This window comes from Lepisosteus platostomus, chromosome 4, assembly GCF_059453375.1.
Source record: "Lepisosteus platostomus isolate fLepPlt1 chromosome 4, fLepPlt1.hap1, whole genome shotgun sequence".
NCBI lineage: Eukaryota > Metazoa > Chordata > Actinopteri > Semionotiformes > Lepisosteidae > Lepisosteus > Lepisosteus platostomus.
The window spans coordinates 45,290,196-45,309,471 of NC_142614.1; the positions used below are offsets into that span (position 1 = coordinate 45,290,196).

General features: G+C 38.0%; 1 protein-coding gene across 3 annotated transcripts in view; it reads left to right on the forward strand.

Annotated features, from left to right (window-relative positions):
• homer1b (homer scaffold protein 1b) overlaps positions 1-19,276 on the forward strand; it is a 105,456-nt gene that overhangs the window by 41,759 nt on the left and 44,421 nt on the right. For all 3 annotated transcript variants that reach the window (XM_088629598.1, XM_088629599.1, XM_088629600.1), the window contains exon 2: positions 17,825-17,981. In XM_088629598.1, coding sequence (XP_088485724.1) covers positions 17,825-17,981 — 157 coding nt within the window. The remainder of the gene's footprint in view (positions 1-17,824; positions 17,982-19,276) is intronic.

The window sequence follows — 19,276 nt, forward strand, 5'->3', positions numbered from 1 at the left end:
AGCGATGAAAGATTCATATTTTTTTAGGAATATTTTGGAAAAGTAATTCTGAACACGTTGTATTGATATTAGATATGCAGTATATACAATTGTTTAAAATCCTCAAAAAATCAATTCTAAGCCTTTATGTAAGTAAAAAATAGAAGCATAAATATACTGTGTTAAAACCGACTTCATGATCACCCAGTACAAGCACCCTTTACTTTTAAGGCTAAGTAAAAAATACCGAAATAGACCATTATACATAAAGATGTTGGGCTGCTCTTATGAATAATTCAGAACATTGTATTTTACTTGTCTTGTGGTTCAGTTCTGTGGTGCAACTACAGAAACTACCAATGTTAATGCATCCTTAAATACTAGATTTACTGTACATGGGGGAGTGAGATGGGAGGTTAGCTCCCTTGTGCAGATTAGGTTGTATTGATCCTTTATTTGGCTATGGGTTAAAGAAACTACAGTATAGGAATAATAGATACATTTAATAAAAAGACAGCAAACCATTGTACAGAAAAGTAACCTTAAATGTTCAAATTATGTGGATTGTCTCTCACAGAAACTATTCCTTAATTCCTTTTTCCTGTGCATCCAAACATATAAGCCTTCCAGATTTGCCAGGGTCTTTCAGAAGTACTGTACTTGGTTTTTCGCTCTAGTTGGGTATGTAATGCATTGTATGATGCACGTTTTCAGACACAATTAAAAATGAAGTACAGCAAATTTGCTGTTTACTGAGGATTTTTTTTACTTTGATTTACATTGCTGTAAACTTAGTTTTTAATACCTATTTAAAATATCTAACATTAGATGTAAGTGACTGGTTACTTTGTTTTAATTTAAAATTCGTTTAAACATTTCTGTTGACAGAGATTTTGACGGTTTTGTCAGTTTAACCATAGACATTTTCCTTCTAACTAAAGTTTTAAAAGGACGATGAGAAGCAGATTTCTGAGTGAAATGTGACTGGAAACAGCAATACCTACCTCATCCAGGTTACACTGAGGGTTTAGACCTGATGAGTGGCTCCTGCCCTCTGGTGGGGATGTGTCAGAACTGCAAGTGTTTTATCTTCCCTTCATGGGTCAGGTTTCATCTTTTAGAAACCTACAGTACACGTGGTCAGAACTAAAGATCCAAAGATAAAGATGTTGGAATTTATTTTTAGTAACACTTTATTGTTTTAAGTGTAAAATCCATTCCGCTACTGCAGATAAATTGCATGTGTTGCTGATAAGTATTTAAAAGGTATATAAAATACAGAAAAACTGGAATACTTTGTCTTCCATTCGCCTTCAAGCTTATACCATATACTGTAGACCTGAAGTGATGGATGGAAGTACACTGTACAGTACAAGTGAAAAGTACATTTACTTAGCTTATTCTTTATTTTACTAAATACAGTAAAATATTACACACAACCAATGTTCCTGTAATTTAATAATAATAATAATAATAATAATAATAATAATAATAAACTTTATTTTATATAGCGCCTTTAAAGGTGGCTTCTCAAAGCGCTTTACAGGATGACAATAACAATAAATAAGAAGACTACAACAATAAATAAGAAGATTTCACAAGATAGGACACAATTATAATTACAACAATACAACAATAACAATAGAGGAGACCTTGGAAGGTGGTATTAAGAAGAGCAGAGGGGTGAAGAATGGAACCAGTTAAGTAAAGGCTTTTCTGAAGAAGAAGGTTTTGAGTCTGGATTTGAAGGAGTTTAGAGAAGGTGACTCTCTAATATCCTTGGGCAAAGAGTTCCAGAGCTTGGGGGCATAGCAGGAGAAGGCCCTGTTGCCCATACAATGTAGACGGGCTTGGGGGACAGTAAGGAGGGCAGAATTTGAAGAGCGGAGGTTGCGAGGTGGGGAGTAGGGCGATAAAAGTTCAGACAGGTATTGAGGTACCAAGCCATGGAAAGCCTTATAGGTGAGCATGAGGATTTTAAAGTCTACGCGGAATGTGACCGGAAGCCAGTGCAAGGACTCCAGGATAGGAGTAATGTGAACACTTGCACTAGACCTGGTCAGGATTCTGGCTGCTGAATTTTGGACATACTGCAGCTTGTTCAGAGTAGATTTAGATACCCCAGGGAGTAGAGCATTGCAGTAGTCAATTCGAGAGAATACAAATATGTTGATCAGCTTTTCAGCCACAGTTAATGATAGCATAGGGCGTAGTCTTGCGATATTTCTAAGGTGAAAAAAAGATGTTTTGACAGTATACTGTACATGTGGGTCAAATGTTAAGCCAGAATCTAATATAACCCCAAGGTTTTTCAATTTTGATTGAAGCTCAAGTACAGAGCCATCTACAGACAGGGTTACAGGAGTGGCTTTACGAAGTTGATGGGGGGTACCAATAAGCATGACTTCAGTCTTGTCACAGTTAAGATGAAGGAAGTTTTGAGTCATCCAAATTTTTATGTCAGAGATGCAATTAGATAGAATAGAGACAGCCACATCTGTGTCGGGTTTGGTATGGATGTATATTTGAGTATCATCAGCGTAAAAATGAAAGCTGAGGCCATGTGATCTTAAAAGCTGACCAAGTGGGAACATGTAAATGCTGAAGAGCAAGGGGCCCAGTATTGAGCCCTGGGGGACACCAGACTTGACAAGACCAATTTCAGACCTGTACCCATTGAGAGAGACAAAGTGACAGCGATAAGTGAGGTAAGACTTAAACCATTTGAGGGCAGTGTCAGAGACTCCAAACACAGTCTCGAGACGAGAAAGTAAGATGTTATGGTCAACAGTGTCAAAGGCAGCACTGAGATCAAGAAGGATGAGTATGGAAAGAGAACCAGAATCAGAAGCTATTAGGAGATCGTTGGTGAATTTGACTAGGGTGGTTTCTGTGCTGTGAAGTTGACGGAAGCCAGATTGGAGGGGTTCGAAAAAAGGTTGTTTGTCATGAGGTGGTTATGTAACTGAAGTGTGACAGCACGTTCTAGAATTTTAGAGAGAAAGGGTAAGTTGGAGATGGGACGAAAGTTGTTAAGATTGTCGAGAGCCATGTTAGGCTTCTTTGGCACGGGGGTAATAGCAGCAGTTTTGAGGACCGTTGGTACAATGCCGGTGCTCAAGGATTCATGTATTATATTGAGGACAATGGGACAGAGAGAAGAGAAACAGGACTGGAATAAAGTGGTGGGAATGGGATCTAAAATAGATGTGGTGGGTTTCATGCACGTAACTAGTTTGTTTAGGGATGCTGAGTCAAGAAGTGAGAAGTTGGAGAGACGGGAACCAGAAAAGTTGGATGAGGAGGGAGGAGGTATGGAAATTATATCCGTAGTGGAGAGAATGTGATGCCGGATGTTGTCAATCTTAGAACTAAAGAAATCTAAGAATGTGTTGCAAAGTTGTGATGAGGCAGGTAATGTGGTAGGGCAGTTTGGCTTGAGCAGTCTGTTGATGGTGGAGAAAAGATGTCTGGGGTTGTTTTGGTGATTTTCAATGATGTGAGAGAAGTAGGTGGATCTAGCAGACTCTATAGTAACCTTATAATCAGATAAGTAATCTCTCCAGGCCTGATAATGTACATTTAGGCCGGAAAGACGCCACCTACGCTCAAGTTTGCGAGAGGCTGCCTTCATGAATCGCAGATGGTCATTGTACCATGGGGCAGGGCGAGAGAAGGAGATGGTTCGAGTTTTTAAAGGGGCAAAGGTGTCGAGGGTAGATAAAAGAGCATTGTCAAGTAACTGTATTTTGTCCTCTAGAGGGTCAGAGGAAGAGAAACAGGATAAGGAGGACAGAACAGAATTTGCAAACCTTGGGTGATCAATTGATTTACAGAGCGTGAGGGGGAAGTGTTAGAAACAGGTAATTCCAGATTGAAGAGAATGGCTAAGTGGTCAGAGAGGCCTAGATCAAGGGAAGAGCAGTGGGAGACAAAGGAGTCATTTGCAATAATTAGATCTAAGGTGTGTCCTTTGTTATGTGTAGGGGTACAAACAAACTGAGTAAGGTCAAAGCATCCCAAAAGAGAAAGGAAGTCTTTAGCCAGACTGGAAGAGGTTGAATCAATGTGTATATTAAAGTCCCCTAGAATAAGGATCCTTTTAAATTTAAGGGATAAGAATGAGAGAAAATCAGCAAACTCACCTAAGAAGACTCCACTGGGTTTGGGTGGTCTGTAAACTGTGGCAATAATAGTAGATTGGGGGATAGAAACATTTTAAACAAGACACTCAAAAGAAGAGGGAGGAGGTATAGTTATAGGACTTAGGAATTTCTGTTAAATAGCCTACCAATACTTATAGAACTGTATAGGATTTCACTGTCATGCAATATTCTGGCAACAAAACTCATCATTTATTGTGATTCATTTTCTGTTCAGTAGCATTTTGTTTTCTACTTCATTTGTCCATGGGTGCAGTTTAATTAACGAGGCAAAGCAAGCAGCTTTAGTGCCCTGAGCTGTACTCAAGCTGTGCACATCCCCTGGGGAGATTTCCGTTGGGCTGGTATTGATTAGATTGAGTCATTTTCATCATACTGGTCCCTCAGATTAACATGCCAGTAGTGCTGTAGTCGAGCATAATCCGCTCCCACACTATAGTATTAATTTCCGAAAGATTAATACTATTTAAATGCGAAGAGCTTTAATGACAGTAATTTTAATAAGGATTCTACACCTGGGTGTGTTTTTTTGTAAAATGATGTCACCAAGATTCATCTTGAGTGCAGCTATCCTTAGCTGGGCAGCTAACACATTTACAGTTTTAGAAGAAGACAGTTAGACTCTTTTGTATTGCTTTAAAAGGTTTTTCTCTGCATATCTGCTAGGATTTTCATCTGCCGAAAATGCCTGTTGCGGTGGGGAAGGCACAGTAGTGCAGTATTTAGCATTTCGGGCCATGGGTTCAATTTTGGACCTGGGGTGCGGTCTGCATGGAGTTTATATGTTTTCCCTGTGTTTGCGTGGGTTTTCTCTGGGTGCACCTGTTTCTTCTCACAGTCCAAAAACACTAGTTGTTTAATTTTCTACTAGAAAGATTGGCCCTGGTGTAAGAGTGTGGAAATTTGAGTCTGTGTCTGCCCTGTGACGAACTGGCATCCCATCCAAGGTGTACACTGCCATGTGCCTGTTGCTTGCTGGGCTCCCACACAGCACTGAGGTGGAAGAAGCGATTAGAAAATGGATGGATGGATGGATGCACTACATGTATTTTGGCATGCTCAGGGTTGTCCACACAGTTAGTCCACTTCATTTATTTGCTTTAAATGAAGATTGAAAGCACTAGATTCTGAGAGTGGACTTCTGTGCAGGCAGCTACTTTCCAAATGGACTCAACCACTACAGCCTGAGAGTGGAAAGATGACTCCATTTGGCGAATCTTTCTCGAGAACATCTGCCTTTTTTCCGGCACAGTGGAAACTATCCCATCCATGCTGCAATATTATTTATTGAAACACGTAAGGGTTTTTAAAGGGAAAGCTTAGGTTTTTTTTAAACAACTGTTTGGTTAATACATAATGTTCCTTAATCTGTGTCTCTCACTTCTATTGTGGATTGAAAGATGTTGCGTACAGGTGAGAAACAGTAAATGGCTTTATTTTTTTCTCCAGGGGTTACTTTTCAAGTGCGTTTGGGAAATTATCATACAAACAGAGCTCTTCTTCAGTACGCTCCATAAAGACTTCCTATGCAATACTATGATAAGGCTAGGACAAAGTACTGACAGGTTGTTCTCTCATTGTTGCCATGTGGTTTGGGGTAGTGTTATCTATTCCACAAATGACATGCTCATTTAAGAAATTTCTGGCTTTGCCTTCTTGTGTCATGGCTTCTTATTCTTTCAAGGAACAGAATGTATCAAATTAAGACTAGATTCCTTCCATTAATACATTGTTCAAATTCCATTTTAGTGAACCCTGAAAGTTCACTAAACGAAGTTAACTAAAACTTAAACTTTGATACACTGTTGGATACATTATATTAAGAACAATCAAAATTTAGGTATGTATAGTTAGGTGTTCTGCATTTTATCTAAACTTATTTCCTTTAAAACATCCTGATTTGTTAGCAATTTATTGTTCCATTTTAGTATAATAATGATTCTGTTTAATTCATTAAGCTTGGGCAAAGAGAAATTAAAGTAATACATTTTGACATATATTCTTAATGTCATTTCTCCATTCTGGCGAAACATTTACAGTACAGGCAGTACTTAAGCCTCTTTTTCAGTAGTGAAGATATGGTTATTCCCTATGTATACAGTATTCTTGCAAATGTCACACGGTACTGTCCTGAGCTTTTTGTATACCATCTTAATGAGTTTGAACGAAGAGAACACTGTAGTATATTAATACTTAAAAAGTTTTCTTTTTACGTCTTTAAAAGTATCTTTCATAATTGATATGGGGAAAATTTTTCAGGTACCTTTTTAAACAATTTTAGTTTCTGTGGCAGAGCTTCCTTCAGCTCAGTTTCTCCTGTTATCTTAATGCTTGAGAGCATATCTTTTCAGTTCCTAAACCCAATGGAAAGCAAATGGAGCATACAAAGATTCATATGGATTTCAGAAATGGGCAAAAACATTGCCAAGTTAAAGCTATGATCAGCACTGGGTCACAATCATTTCATATGGCAAAATAATAGCTGGGTACTGAACCTGGTTGATAGAATACATAGAATAAATGGGCTTGTGCTACAGACATACAGTACAGACATTTGCAAACACAATTATACAAAATTCCTTCCATTCTTTTTAAATAACCACTTTGTTCCTAGTGGTAGTCGCAGAGCTAAATCCAAGGTAGGATTGCACCCTGGATGGGACACCAGTCCATTCTTCTATGGCCATATTTCCCAGAAATCAATGAACTTACCTGTGTATGTTAGGACTGTTGGAGGAAACCGGACCATCCAGAGGAAACCCACGTGAATATGGGGAGAACATGCAAACTCCATGCAGATATACAGTAGCACCCCAGGTCTGGAATTGAATTGAGGACCCCAGCGCTGCAAGGCAGTAATGCTAGCCACTGCAACACCATGCCACCCTTAACAATATAAAAATCTTAAATTTAATTCTCAGCAAATATTTGGAGGGAATAATGTGTATACTAACATATAGTCTTTTCTAATGTCTGATGGGTAAAAAATCTCTTTATAAAAATAGTCTTTTTAGACTAAAAATCTTTTTTTCTGCTGACACATAACGATGCCACATAATCATAAAGCGAAAGAACACATAAATAGAAAGAATAGTAATAATTTACTTTTTTCCAGAATGAGGGATAATTGTTGATGGTTTTTACCTTTTAACATTCACTCTCAAGTGTGTTTATTTTTGTTTTGCTTAAAAAGATCTAAGGATCTTTGGTCTGCCTGAGAAATACAGTGCCAGAAACAAAGCTACAAACAACAGGCTCGGTTTTCAGAACCACTGTACACTGTGTCACAGGATGAATTATACCTGGCTAGTCTGATGTATATTTGACCTCAGCACTTTCCTTGTACTTAAAATATCTTTCCAGTGACAATGAGTCTGAGTAAATATAAAAGGGATGAAACAATGTCATTTTAATCAATTATTTCTGCTGTTTTAATATTCTTTTGCTTTTAATAGTCTTTAAATAGTCATCTGCTCCCTCTTACGCCTCATTCCTCTTGTATAACAAATCCCTTGCTCTTGTCTTTACAAAACACACCATACAAAGATATTTTTATCTTTTTGGAAGGCCGTCAAGGCCCATCATTGTGGCCCATTAGCTCACAGAAAGAATCTTTTCAGTAGCAGTAAGACAATTAATGCATTTAAAATACAGTTTTCCCATTTGTACAGGAGTCCTTCCTCGCTTGTCCCAGGGTCTCTCTGTTACTATTTTCTTTTCAATCCCAAAGTGTTTCTTTCGGAACTCTTCCATAATCTGTCCATGGAAGTGGTGCTTCATTTTTTCTTGAGCTGTGTATACTCCCAAAACAATTTATAAAAACATTACGAAAGACATTTTTTTCCCTATACAAGAAAACTGTTATTATAATAACGGTGAAAGTAATAAATGTTGTCCTTACCCAAAGAGATGTGGACTGATGACACTTTCATATCAGCTATTCCAAATCATAGCCATTCCTGACGTCATTTCCCAAAAACCTACTGTATAACACTGTAAGTAAAATTCTCTTTTCATATTTATCTTATGCATCCCTCCTCCACCCCATCTCCACCTTTACAGCTGCCCCTTGGTCACTTCTCCCTCTGTGTGGGGGTCCCAGCCTCCTCGTCCTATAGCCAGGGGACTGGTACTCAGCCAAGCAGGTTAAACCAAATTTCACTACGCCCAAGTCCTCAATAAACATTCTCAAATGTGCTTAATTCTTGAGTTAACCTTGTAAAATTACAGTTTATGTAATTAATCTATTTAAACATTGCCCATTTCAATTTAGGCTCCACTAGCGAAAAAAGACACAACCACCGCATTTAATATATTTACAACTGATCAGAACGTATGCATTGGCACCCCTTTTTGTTTTTTTGTGATTGATCTTGTTTATGTACTGTAGTGTGCTTGACAGGATAGGCTCTGGCTCTCCCAAGACCCTGTATTGGATAAAGCCTGTATTGGATGGATGTACTGTTGTGTTATTGTTCTCTTTGAGTTTTTGCATTTAAAATTTCCGCATGTTTAAAAATTAAAATAACATGTGCAATCGGAAGTGCATTTCCTTATCTGATGAAACTGTCAAGTACAAAAGAATCGTCAATCAGGAAGTCCAGGACTTAATCTGAGGTATTAAGTCTGTACTGCTGAACTCTAAACCACAGTGCAGTGTCAACATGGGTTAATTTACTTAAGAAAAGCTGATTAGTTTTTTTTTTGTTCAACCAAGGAGCAGTTTATTAAATGGATATTTAAGTAAAGTGCTTTGAGGAAATATTGAATGTTTCATCCCACAAAAGAAAGATAACAGATTTCACAGTCTTGTCAAGTAGTGCCATTATAGGGCACCTGGTTATACAGTAACCGTGGTCCCTTAAAATAAACCTGGTTTACAGCGTTTTGAAAGAGTTGATAGTTCCTTCATCGTAATATACAACAAAAAGAAGAGTTGGGATTCCTAAATAGAGTTCTAAATGAGAAAGCTTCCTATTTGTGGGGATCCGGTACTTTGTCATCCAGAAAGGCAAGCCAGAATGGAAGGGAAACTCTATTCTGCATCCATTTTTGTCAGTAGTGAGCCACTGTTGATCCTTGAGTCTGACAAGCATGTATTTGTCCTTCAAAACTACAGTGTTTACTAAGCAATGACAGGATACCAAAAAAGCCTAATGGAAAGGGAAATACATTTTTTTGATGAGTAGCTATTTAACCTTTTACTTCTGAACAAATGTAATGAAATGTGAATAGATGTGTCCTAAAAGATTAATACTGATACTAAACAAAACGGCTGACAGTACAGAGCTTGACCCGTTTTCCTGTTTTTACAGTTCCTATAAGGTTAATCATTTTACATCTCAAATACTGTATATCACTTTTCAGAATTGATTACTAAAGTGAAGCCAGAGAGACTGCTATGCTTAGCCCCACAAAACAGATACAGTACAGTACTGTATATGCTGAACTGGACAACAGGGAGATCTGTGGTACCATTTGTTCCAATAGCTGAGAATCTTTCCTTTTTAGTCCATGTAAGGTAAATCCCACTTCTTAAAATCACTAAAGCCCCATGCTTCCATCATAGGATGAATATACAGATTTCTAGAGATCTGTTGTTTTGTTTGCAACATATAACAAGGTAACTGAATGAAAGAAAACAGGTAAGCAACATTTACCAAGTAAACGGACAGTTCAATGAACTGATTATCTTCACAATGTTATATTTGAAAGTTATTATAAAAAAAGAAAGTATGGATTACTTGGAAGGAAAGATTTTACAAATGACAGCTCTTAAACCTTTACAGACAACAGATTTAAAGTATTTCCCATTTGGTTACATGTGAGTGTACCACAGCAAGTTACAAAACCAGAATTGTGTTCCCGAAAGAACGGAGACAATGCAGAAGTCCCCGATTTTCTCTACTCTTTTGTGCTTCTTTTGTTGTGATCACCAAATGCTATAAGTGATGCAATTGTGTCAACTTTTCTTTCTTTAAAATAACAAGCATTGGTTAGCATTAGTCAGCAACACTTTTGCAGTAAGTGGCCACTCATATTGAATTCTAGATGACCAGGGAAGTCATGTGAACAGCCGAAGAATACCCTGTGACTTATGAATGCATTTCATATTAACGCCATTTAATCATTTGAACACATGCTTCTAGTGTAAAATCATTTCAAGATTAAATTTCAGCCATATTCGCCCTTATCGTAATAAAAATAAATTAAAGATAACCCCTTTTAAGCCTCTAAATGCAGAGCAGCTAAGCAGGACTGGCGACAGTGAAATTCCCTGCTGCCAGCTACGAGTGGAATTTAAAGAAACTCTGGGGAGGGGGAGGGGGGTGACTCTAGGGTGCAAAGCGACAGATTGCACAGGTGACATTAACGCAGTGACACACAGGCCTCTCTCCACCCTGTGGGTCAACGCATTTATCTGTCACATCGGAGAGGGTATTAAAAAGTGGAACGCTTTATTTTCCACACGCATACTGGCTTTTACAAGAGTTTTGTGCGTGTGAAAGCTCTTAGGGAATAGGCATTTTCATGCAGTACCTCATTCACAAATTAATCTCTTTAATATATCATTTTACTAGGGTGACACAACCCCCAAAGTATCAAAAAGCAACAGAGATTTTCAAAGCTTTTGCTTCACATTTACTAGTTGTACTGTAATTATCTAGGTAGGAAGTACAGTAGCTGACTAAGAAAAGGAAATCAGAAATTAAATTAAAACTTTCATTTATGTTTAAGGTATTTAGATGTGAAAAGCGAAAACATGGAGACATTTTTGGTCTTTGAGAGTTTGGCAGTTAATTTGTAATTTAATTGTAGAAATTAAGCCTCAATACAAACCATTAGAAGCTAAACGTAGGTGCACATCCAAAGGGTATTTGGCAGGAACTATGAAACTATCGGATTTCAGGCTAAATGCCATATTCTTGTAGACCAGGTTCCTGGAATGCCAGTGTGTCATTGATTACCTAAATCTGCTCATTATTGGCCAAATGACACCAATTTAACAGCATCTCCCAGCTCGTCATATAAAATTACAATCAAGTGCCTTCTTAGTTCATTTAAGGTTTCAATTAAGCAATTAAGCTCCGCTGGAATGAAAACCAGCAGTCGCATGGGCCTTCAAGATTAGGATTGGGAACCCTAATCTTAAAATAGCACTAACACTTAACCTAAGCACCAGCAGCTACTACTGTATATATCACCCTGTAGCTCTCAATTGGCTACCTCCTGAAGCTACGCAGGGTTGAGCCTGGTCAGTACCTGGATGAGAGACCTCCTGGGAAGCCATGGTCGCTGCTGGAAGAGGTGTTAGTGGGACCAGCGGGAGGGACCCACCCTGCAGTCTGTGTGGGTCCTAATGCCCCAGTATTGTGGTGGGGACACTATACTGTAGTGGTATAAAGCAGTTTGGCAAATGACATGACTAAGCCTAAGCTTCATTAGAAAAAAGGGTAAAAAAAATAGTTTAAAAAAATGTGTGAATGTGCAGTGTTTTACAGTTCTCATTTTAGACATTAACAATCTTACCAGATAGCATATACAGTAAGTGTTGCATACAAAATCTTGCACTTAACATATTCTTGGTTTAATCAAATTATAGATGTATTATAGTAACTGTTCTTTAAATTTTTTATCTTTTAAGGATGTCATTATGTGGAGAAGACTCTTTCTCCAAATATGTGGAGCAAGAGGAATAACTTTGCAAAGGCTTGATGTTAATTGACTTTCTTACTAAAGAGCATTCGTATTTGTTTTTGCCTCATTTTAGAGCCATTGGTGAATGTTGTTAAAAAGAGAGTTTTATGGTTGGCTTAGCACAATGTTTGAGTCATACATATTTTAAATAAATATCTCAATACATCAGTATATATGTAGCATATGGATGCTGGATTTGGTACCAGGATCTGTGTGGATTAGTTTGAAATCATCTGTTGCCTATATTTAATACCACTACTTGTGACTTTTGCATCAGGTTATTCAGAATAATGACATATGCTTTACTGGCAAAGTGTTCAGAATTCAAATTATTTCAATAATCCATTCAATTAAGATGACCCGTTTAGTCATAAGCCAAAGGTAGTTTAATTCTTCAGCTTCAGTCATTTTCATCATTTTCATTTCCTTTAAAGATCTTTAGACATTGCGAACTGGGATAAACCATGCTGCTTTAGGGACAGGGATACATTCTGTATTTCCCTTTTCTCTTTGATGTCTATGTTGTATAACAACACAATTTTCCATCAATTCATTTTCCAATCTTCCAATTCAGGGTTGCAGGGGCAGCTAAAGCCTATCCCTGCAAGCAGTGGGCACAAGGCAGGGTACACCCTGGATGGGACGCCAGTCCATAGCCAGACACAAAAACAGACATGTACCATACATACTCATATTTAAGGCCTGTTTTCCTAAAAGCCAATGAACTAATGTTTTTGGACTATGGGAAGAAAGAGGTGTAACCTGGCAGAAACCCATGTAAACACTGGGAGAACATGCAAACTCCACACAGATAGCACCCCAGGTGTGGAATTGAACTCAGAACCCCAGTGCTGCGAGGCAGCAATGATAACCACTGCATTACAGTACTGCCTACCAGAGTTTTCATTTTGTTCAAAAGTTAAACTTCCTGTTAATGTTCCTGTCTCAGTACTGTTGTAAATGAAGTGAATACCCTGATAATGATAAAACACCTGTTAATCTGGTGTTTCTGTAACTGTATTAAACTTGTGACAAAAGAGATATATAACCTGTTGGGACAATTTATACATATTGCTACTCAGAAAGCCACTTATTCGCAGTAATAACAATCCATTACAGTGTATCAGGCTGACCATTTACCCTGTGGACATACTGATTGGAAATGTTTTAATTTCATGCATGAGTGAGCTCTCAGTATGTGGTTAGCAAGTCTTGGTTTCAAATGCAGTATCTCTGTTATGTTTTTCAATCTTAATAAGAAAAATCTATGCAGGAATATATTGCCAACATGTCCTTTAAAAAAAGTTGAAACTTTAAAAGACCATTATATCACATCATAAAATTGCATCGATAGTGAAGTATTCCTCATCATCCATTCTGATCTGTTTTGGAAGGTTTTGATCTGTGTCCATTTTCTCCACAGCCTCTTTAAATGGATATTCCTGTGGTTTGCGGTTTGTGCAGTTGTTGAATGTAGATCATTTGGAAAATTACGTCCTAGAAATTCCTAGAATGCAGTGCTGGGGGACTGCGTTCGATTCTGGTTCTAGGGTACTATCTTTGTGTAGTTTGTATGTTCTCCATATGTTCTCGTGGGTTTACTCTGGGTGCTCTGGGTTTCTTCCACAACCCAGCGACATACTGATAGGGCAATTGGCTTGGGGAGTTATTGGCCCTGGTGGGAAGGTGTGCATGCTTACGTCTGTGTGTGTGCTGTATGTACTGGCATTCCATTCAGGGTGTACACTATTCTACCTTGTGCCTGTTGCTTGCCGGAATAGTCTTCGGCAAGAGGTTAGAAAATGGATGAATGTAAAGTAATTCAGATTAACAGTATTATATTTGAAGTATTTTTACATCAATTACATCTGAAGCTCTTAGAGCTGTACTTTTACACTCTTTCATGCAAATCTTTATAACAGCCAGCTACGTTAACACATTTTTGGTACTGTGTACGCATAAAATATTCCCTTAGATATCCTGGTTTGAAGTGCACTCTTAAACAGGCTCTATATTTAAAATATCTTATTACTTTTTAAAGATATCTTTATTACTTTTCTACTCAGAGGTTCGGAAGGGCACTGTCCTTGATTAGTTAATAGCTACAGTATTCATTGGTTTTGAAAAAAGCTTTTGTTGTTTGGGTTTTCAACTAAATAGTTTCTTTATTTCTTTGTAGAACATTAGTTTTAACACACTGCCTTAAATACTACTGTACATACAGTAGGTCTTGCTCGATTTCCAGCCAAAGACACAAGAAATATATATTGATTACTGTAGGTAAAAATGCTGATGATTGCAGTAACATCATGTTTTGTTGAAGAATGTGTTAATGTTTTTAGACCATTCAAGAAAATTTCCCATTTAATGTATCTTGGGACAGGACCAAATTTCAGTTGGGTAAATGTCTCTGTGATGTACAGCTAGAGAATGATGTGAATTGATAGTTTTCTGTCTGGTGTATTTTTAAATACAAACTCATGATCTGGTAGCTGCAGTTCAACAATTTCATGATCCTCAGTATTGTGACAGGTCTTGCTAGGTTTCCTACTACATCTTTTATACATGATTCACTAATACACAGGGTATCATACTACATTTAATTTGCTGTTTCCTTACTGAAAACATCACAAAACTGAAATAATCAATGGAAATTATAACACAAAAATGGCATACCTGTACATCAAATTTCATTGTCACTTTAAAGATACTCCTGTTACGAGTTTGGGTCATTTCTATGGTTTTCTTCACTGTGATCTAAAATTATTTGAACTGCCTTTTGTATAATGTGAGTGAAATGAGAATTCCCCAGGGAATAAAATTCTGAGTTTCTACAAACAAATTGCTCTATATTTTTCCATGTTTCTGCAATGCACATTTATATTTACAGGATACAGGAATAATCAATAAAAACAACACTTCTCCCCATAAGAGTTAAAAAAAAACCACAAGCAGAATAATTGCTACAGATGAAGTTATTTCCTACTCTTCAGAGCTTAAAAGAATGCAGTCTATTTAGCCTGGGACATAGAAGACTTTTGTGAAAATGTGATTTGGGTATTCAAAACCCTGGAAGGGATGTACAAAAGTAATCTGAACTACATTTAGCTCAAGGGGAACCCAGACCAAAAGACACAGACTAAAATGAAGTGTGAGTGTATTAACGACTCAAAAGGGTTTTGTTTGTTTGAGAAACAAAACGCCATGTTGTGGACTCTCATTTAGTGGGACCAGAAAAAGAGGCTTGAGGGGCCCTTGGATCAATAAATGTAATAGAAACTGTACTAGCAGAGTAGCTCAAAATGGCTCTGTTTCAGTTATAACCTTGGCTGGCAAGATTAACCAGAGACAGGTCAAGAATACGACCCGTGACATTAATTGGACATTGTGGCTGTCCCTTTCCCGAACTGTGAACAGGACGAAAAATGCCATTGGTTGCAAAATCATGAAGAAATGACCAACGGTAACTTTTGGTGAACCATGAAAATTAGATATTGATAAATGTATTTAAGCGCTTTGCAGCATTGTCTAAAGCCATTTTTCATTTAATTCATTTCATTGTTAAATTGTAGTGAATGTTACTGAATGAATCACTTCAATTATGCAAAGAAGGCTCCGGCTCCCCCACGACCCTGAATTGGATGAAGCGGTTAGAAAATGGATGGAATTATGCAAGGAGGCTTTGATGTTGACAAATGACATACTGCTTCTTCTGCGCTGTAAGAAGTTCCCTATCTGCTTTCCCATGTGCTGCTGCCTTTGAAAATCCTACAATCCCTTACTAGCTTGTTACTTTGTTACTGAATATCTTGCAGCGATGGCAGCTGATTAGAAACTCTGGGTTGGCATTATTTATTCAATTTTGGGAATAGGACAGAGTCCACGTGGGGAGATGTTGAAATCGCCTACCTACATTTTCCGATGCTGTGGCCCACTTTACCTGGTCAATGAAAAATCTCCTGCATTTAGGCTGGTAAATACGAGATAACGTAGTATAATATAATTTGTTAGTACATGTGTAGTTGCTGACATGGGAAGATGTACAGTCAACGTAGACAAGAAACTGAAATGGTATTTTGCATGAGCCCTGGGAAGTTTAATCTTTTGATTCATGAAGTTTCATGGGAGAAAATGCCTGCCTAGGGGGCATATACTGGTGTATAAGGGAGGCAAGGGAAATAACTCATGGTACTGCAGTTGTGTTGTCTGTGTCTTGGGCCATGCTAGTGTTAGCTGCAGTTGTGTCTGAGTCAGGTTTTCACATCATTGAGCTTGATGTATGCTGTTTCTTCTTTCCCTTTGTAAGGGTACTTATTTTAGTAATTTTAGGGTGGATGATAATCGTGCTCCTCCCCCCCCCCCCATTTAATCATGTTAAAAGCATGATAGGTTAGGATAAGGTTTTCTATTCCATATTTAGTTGATTCCAGTGAGATCCTGCGTTTCTGATTAAAATTAATTTACAATACCTCTATCTGCTTTAAAAGCTTGGCTGCTGTGTAATCTCTTCAAACCTGTAACTGTAGTGGGGAAAAGGTGTCCTTAATAACAATTTTAAAAACTGCCTTTGAAATAACAGCCATAACTTTGTTACTGTGCTCTAGAAAACACTACATTAACACCATTTTTATACTATTAATTTGACTACTTTTACTGTACTTCAGGTTTAGAAAGGTTGCAGCACAAGTGTACTGAGTTTGATAATTTCACAGAATGTAATACAGTTTTGTTTAATATTAAGATTTTTCTGAGAAGAATAAATAACAGAAACACAAAAGGTGTGTTTTTTTGTGAACTGATGTTTTTATCATATTGAACACTGATGAAAATCTCTGTAGCTCACGGTATTACATAAATTAAGTTTTATTTTGTCAATGAGCATGCATTTCATGCTTTAAGAGATTTATGAATGCCCTATCAATAAATTCACTGGGCAGAACATTTTTTAATTCACTATTCTTTTCTAGTAATGTTCATGATATATTTGAGATTGTCAGAGATGTTTGTTGAGCCCACATGTTTTTGTAACTTTAATATTAGCCACAGTACCCCGGGGGGACTCAGCCCTTATAAAACATTTGGAAATTAGCTTGTAAAATTGAAATTGCCTTTGCTGATTTCTGAGAATTGAAGCGGCACAATCAGTGCTGGCATTATGTCTTCAGATGTGTGCTGTCACCCCTGAGAGGAGCTTGTGCTATTGATTTTTGATTCCCAAAGGCTGTGCTTCTGCTGGCAGGCTGTAGGACTAGTGGGACTCAGTAGCCTTTGAGCTCCTCATTTGTTGTTTTTGAAAGGGAGAAAAAAAATCTCAGCCCTCAGGTGCTCATGAAATTGAAGGAAACTGATGGATTGACAACCAGTGTGTACAGTAGTTATGACCTGGCACCTGGCTTAACCACTTTCAACACGTTTTGTCATAGATCCACTAGACTGAGTAGACACTGTTGACTTTTTTGCCCTCTCTTCTCTTTTCCCTTGTCCGCATGCATACTTGCTTGTGAGCTAATTTTCCCAAGGGGACTCAAAGATTAACTCCTCCTCTTCTTGACTTGAACATTTGAATTGGGTTTTCTCTGAAAGCTGACATTGTCCTATGTAGAGGAAGGCCGGTGCGACACCAAGATGAACAGACTGGGGGTGGGACTCTGGCAGATTACTGTTTCTAGAGCTCTATATTTAGTTTGCAACCCTCGTCTGACTACACAGCTGGCATTTCCATTCAAGTGGCTAAGAGCACTGTCTCAGCTTTAAGGCTCTATAATTTGTTGCGTGTGTGGGTGCTCGTTCAGTTTGTGTGCCGCCCTGTGGTCTCTTGTCAAGTTTCCCTACTTTTTGAAGGCTAAATTGAAGAGACCCACGCCGACAATGCAAGGGGAGGTGGTTTGCCAAACTAGGGGAAGCTCCGAGACCCCTGCAGGGCTCTGTGAGGCTACAATCCTGCGGCCGAACCAGATTCATCACTTCTACTTTCTTCCTCTCAGGGAGCAGCCCATCTACAGCACCCGAGCTCATGTCTTCCAAATTGACCCCAACACCAAAAAGAACTGGGTTCCAACCAGCAAGCATGCTGTTACCGTCTCCTACTTCTATGACAGCACAAGAAATGTCTACAGAATAATCAGCCTGGATGGGTCAAAGGTAAGCCTTTCACCTTTTCATCTGTTTGCAAAAAACTAAAGTTTCAGCCTCTGTTTTTGGAGAATTGAGAATTTAGTTACATGGTGATTGAAATGACTGATAGTCTGCAACATTTTCAGCTGATGCCTTATGTAAATAAATGTTAATAAAACTTAATAGGTCCTGTATGTGATCATAATTGTCACTGTTTCATTTAAAAGTACATGATGTGAAGTGAACCCAATTCATTCTTGACCGTTTTCTCTTTAATGGACGTTTCTCATGATGAACACCTCAATCCATGGGGAAGGGGAGGTTTATATAATGAACTTGAGATGAAAGGGCAAATATTTTAAATTTAATATATTGTATAGAGGGTACCCTTAAATGGAGTTTTCAATTAAAGTTTGTTTAATCTAATCTCTCTGCCCTTCTCCTCATCTGAGTGAGTTATGCCAATAAAATACATTAATTCAATTCACGCCACTACTCCACCTAATATTAGGGTTTGAATGAACTTGTCGACAGGGAAAGTACAACACAAAACTGCATGTATAAAACTGCATGACACGTGATGTCATTGTACTGTACGATGATAGCCTGCTCCAGAACATCCCCACAGTGTTACATCACCAGTCTCAAAAATGATTCTCTGGTGTAGCCTCCTGTACCACAAAGAAAAGGAAGAGGTACTTGTACTGAAGCAGTCTGACGCATCACGCCCACTTCTGCCATCATGGAAGTACTAAAGCATCTGTTCAGAAACACTACAGGGGTCTCACAAATCAATACATTGCAATACAGTATGTCACATTCATTAACATTTTTATACAAAGGGCTGTACTGCAAGGTGACTATATAGCATTTAACTACTGTATAAAGGATAAAGGATGTAAGATAAAATTTATGAATAAAGAATATTGCCAGTAACAGAAGATGTCTTTTGTGGCTCAGGAGGCTACACTGAGGGAACAAGTTTCTGCATTATGGAGACATTTTGGAGCATGTGATTATCATAGTGACATCATAGGTTCCGTGTATTTAAAATAAACTGCAGTTTGCTAAAGTCTGTTGGATATTTGTGTTGCACTGGATACCCCCTTTAAATACAGTGGTATTGTGGATGAATACTATAATACATCATTGTCAATGTATGTTGTTATCCATTCCTGCAGGGTAATGAGGTGTCATTTACTCATTCTTTGATTTTGTGCCACAAGACTATCATGCTAAGAGAGGGTGGGGGTGTGTGTCAAGATAGCAGCAAGTGAGGAGAGTCACGGAAGTTTTGTTGCTAACGCTAAAGATCAAGGAAC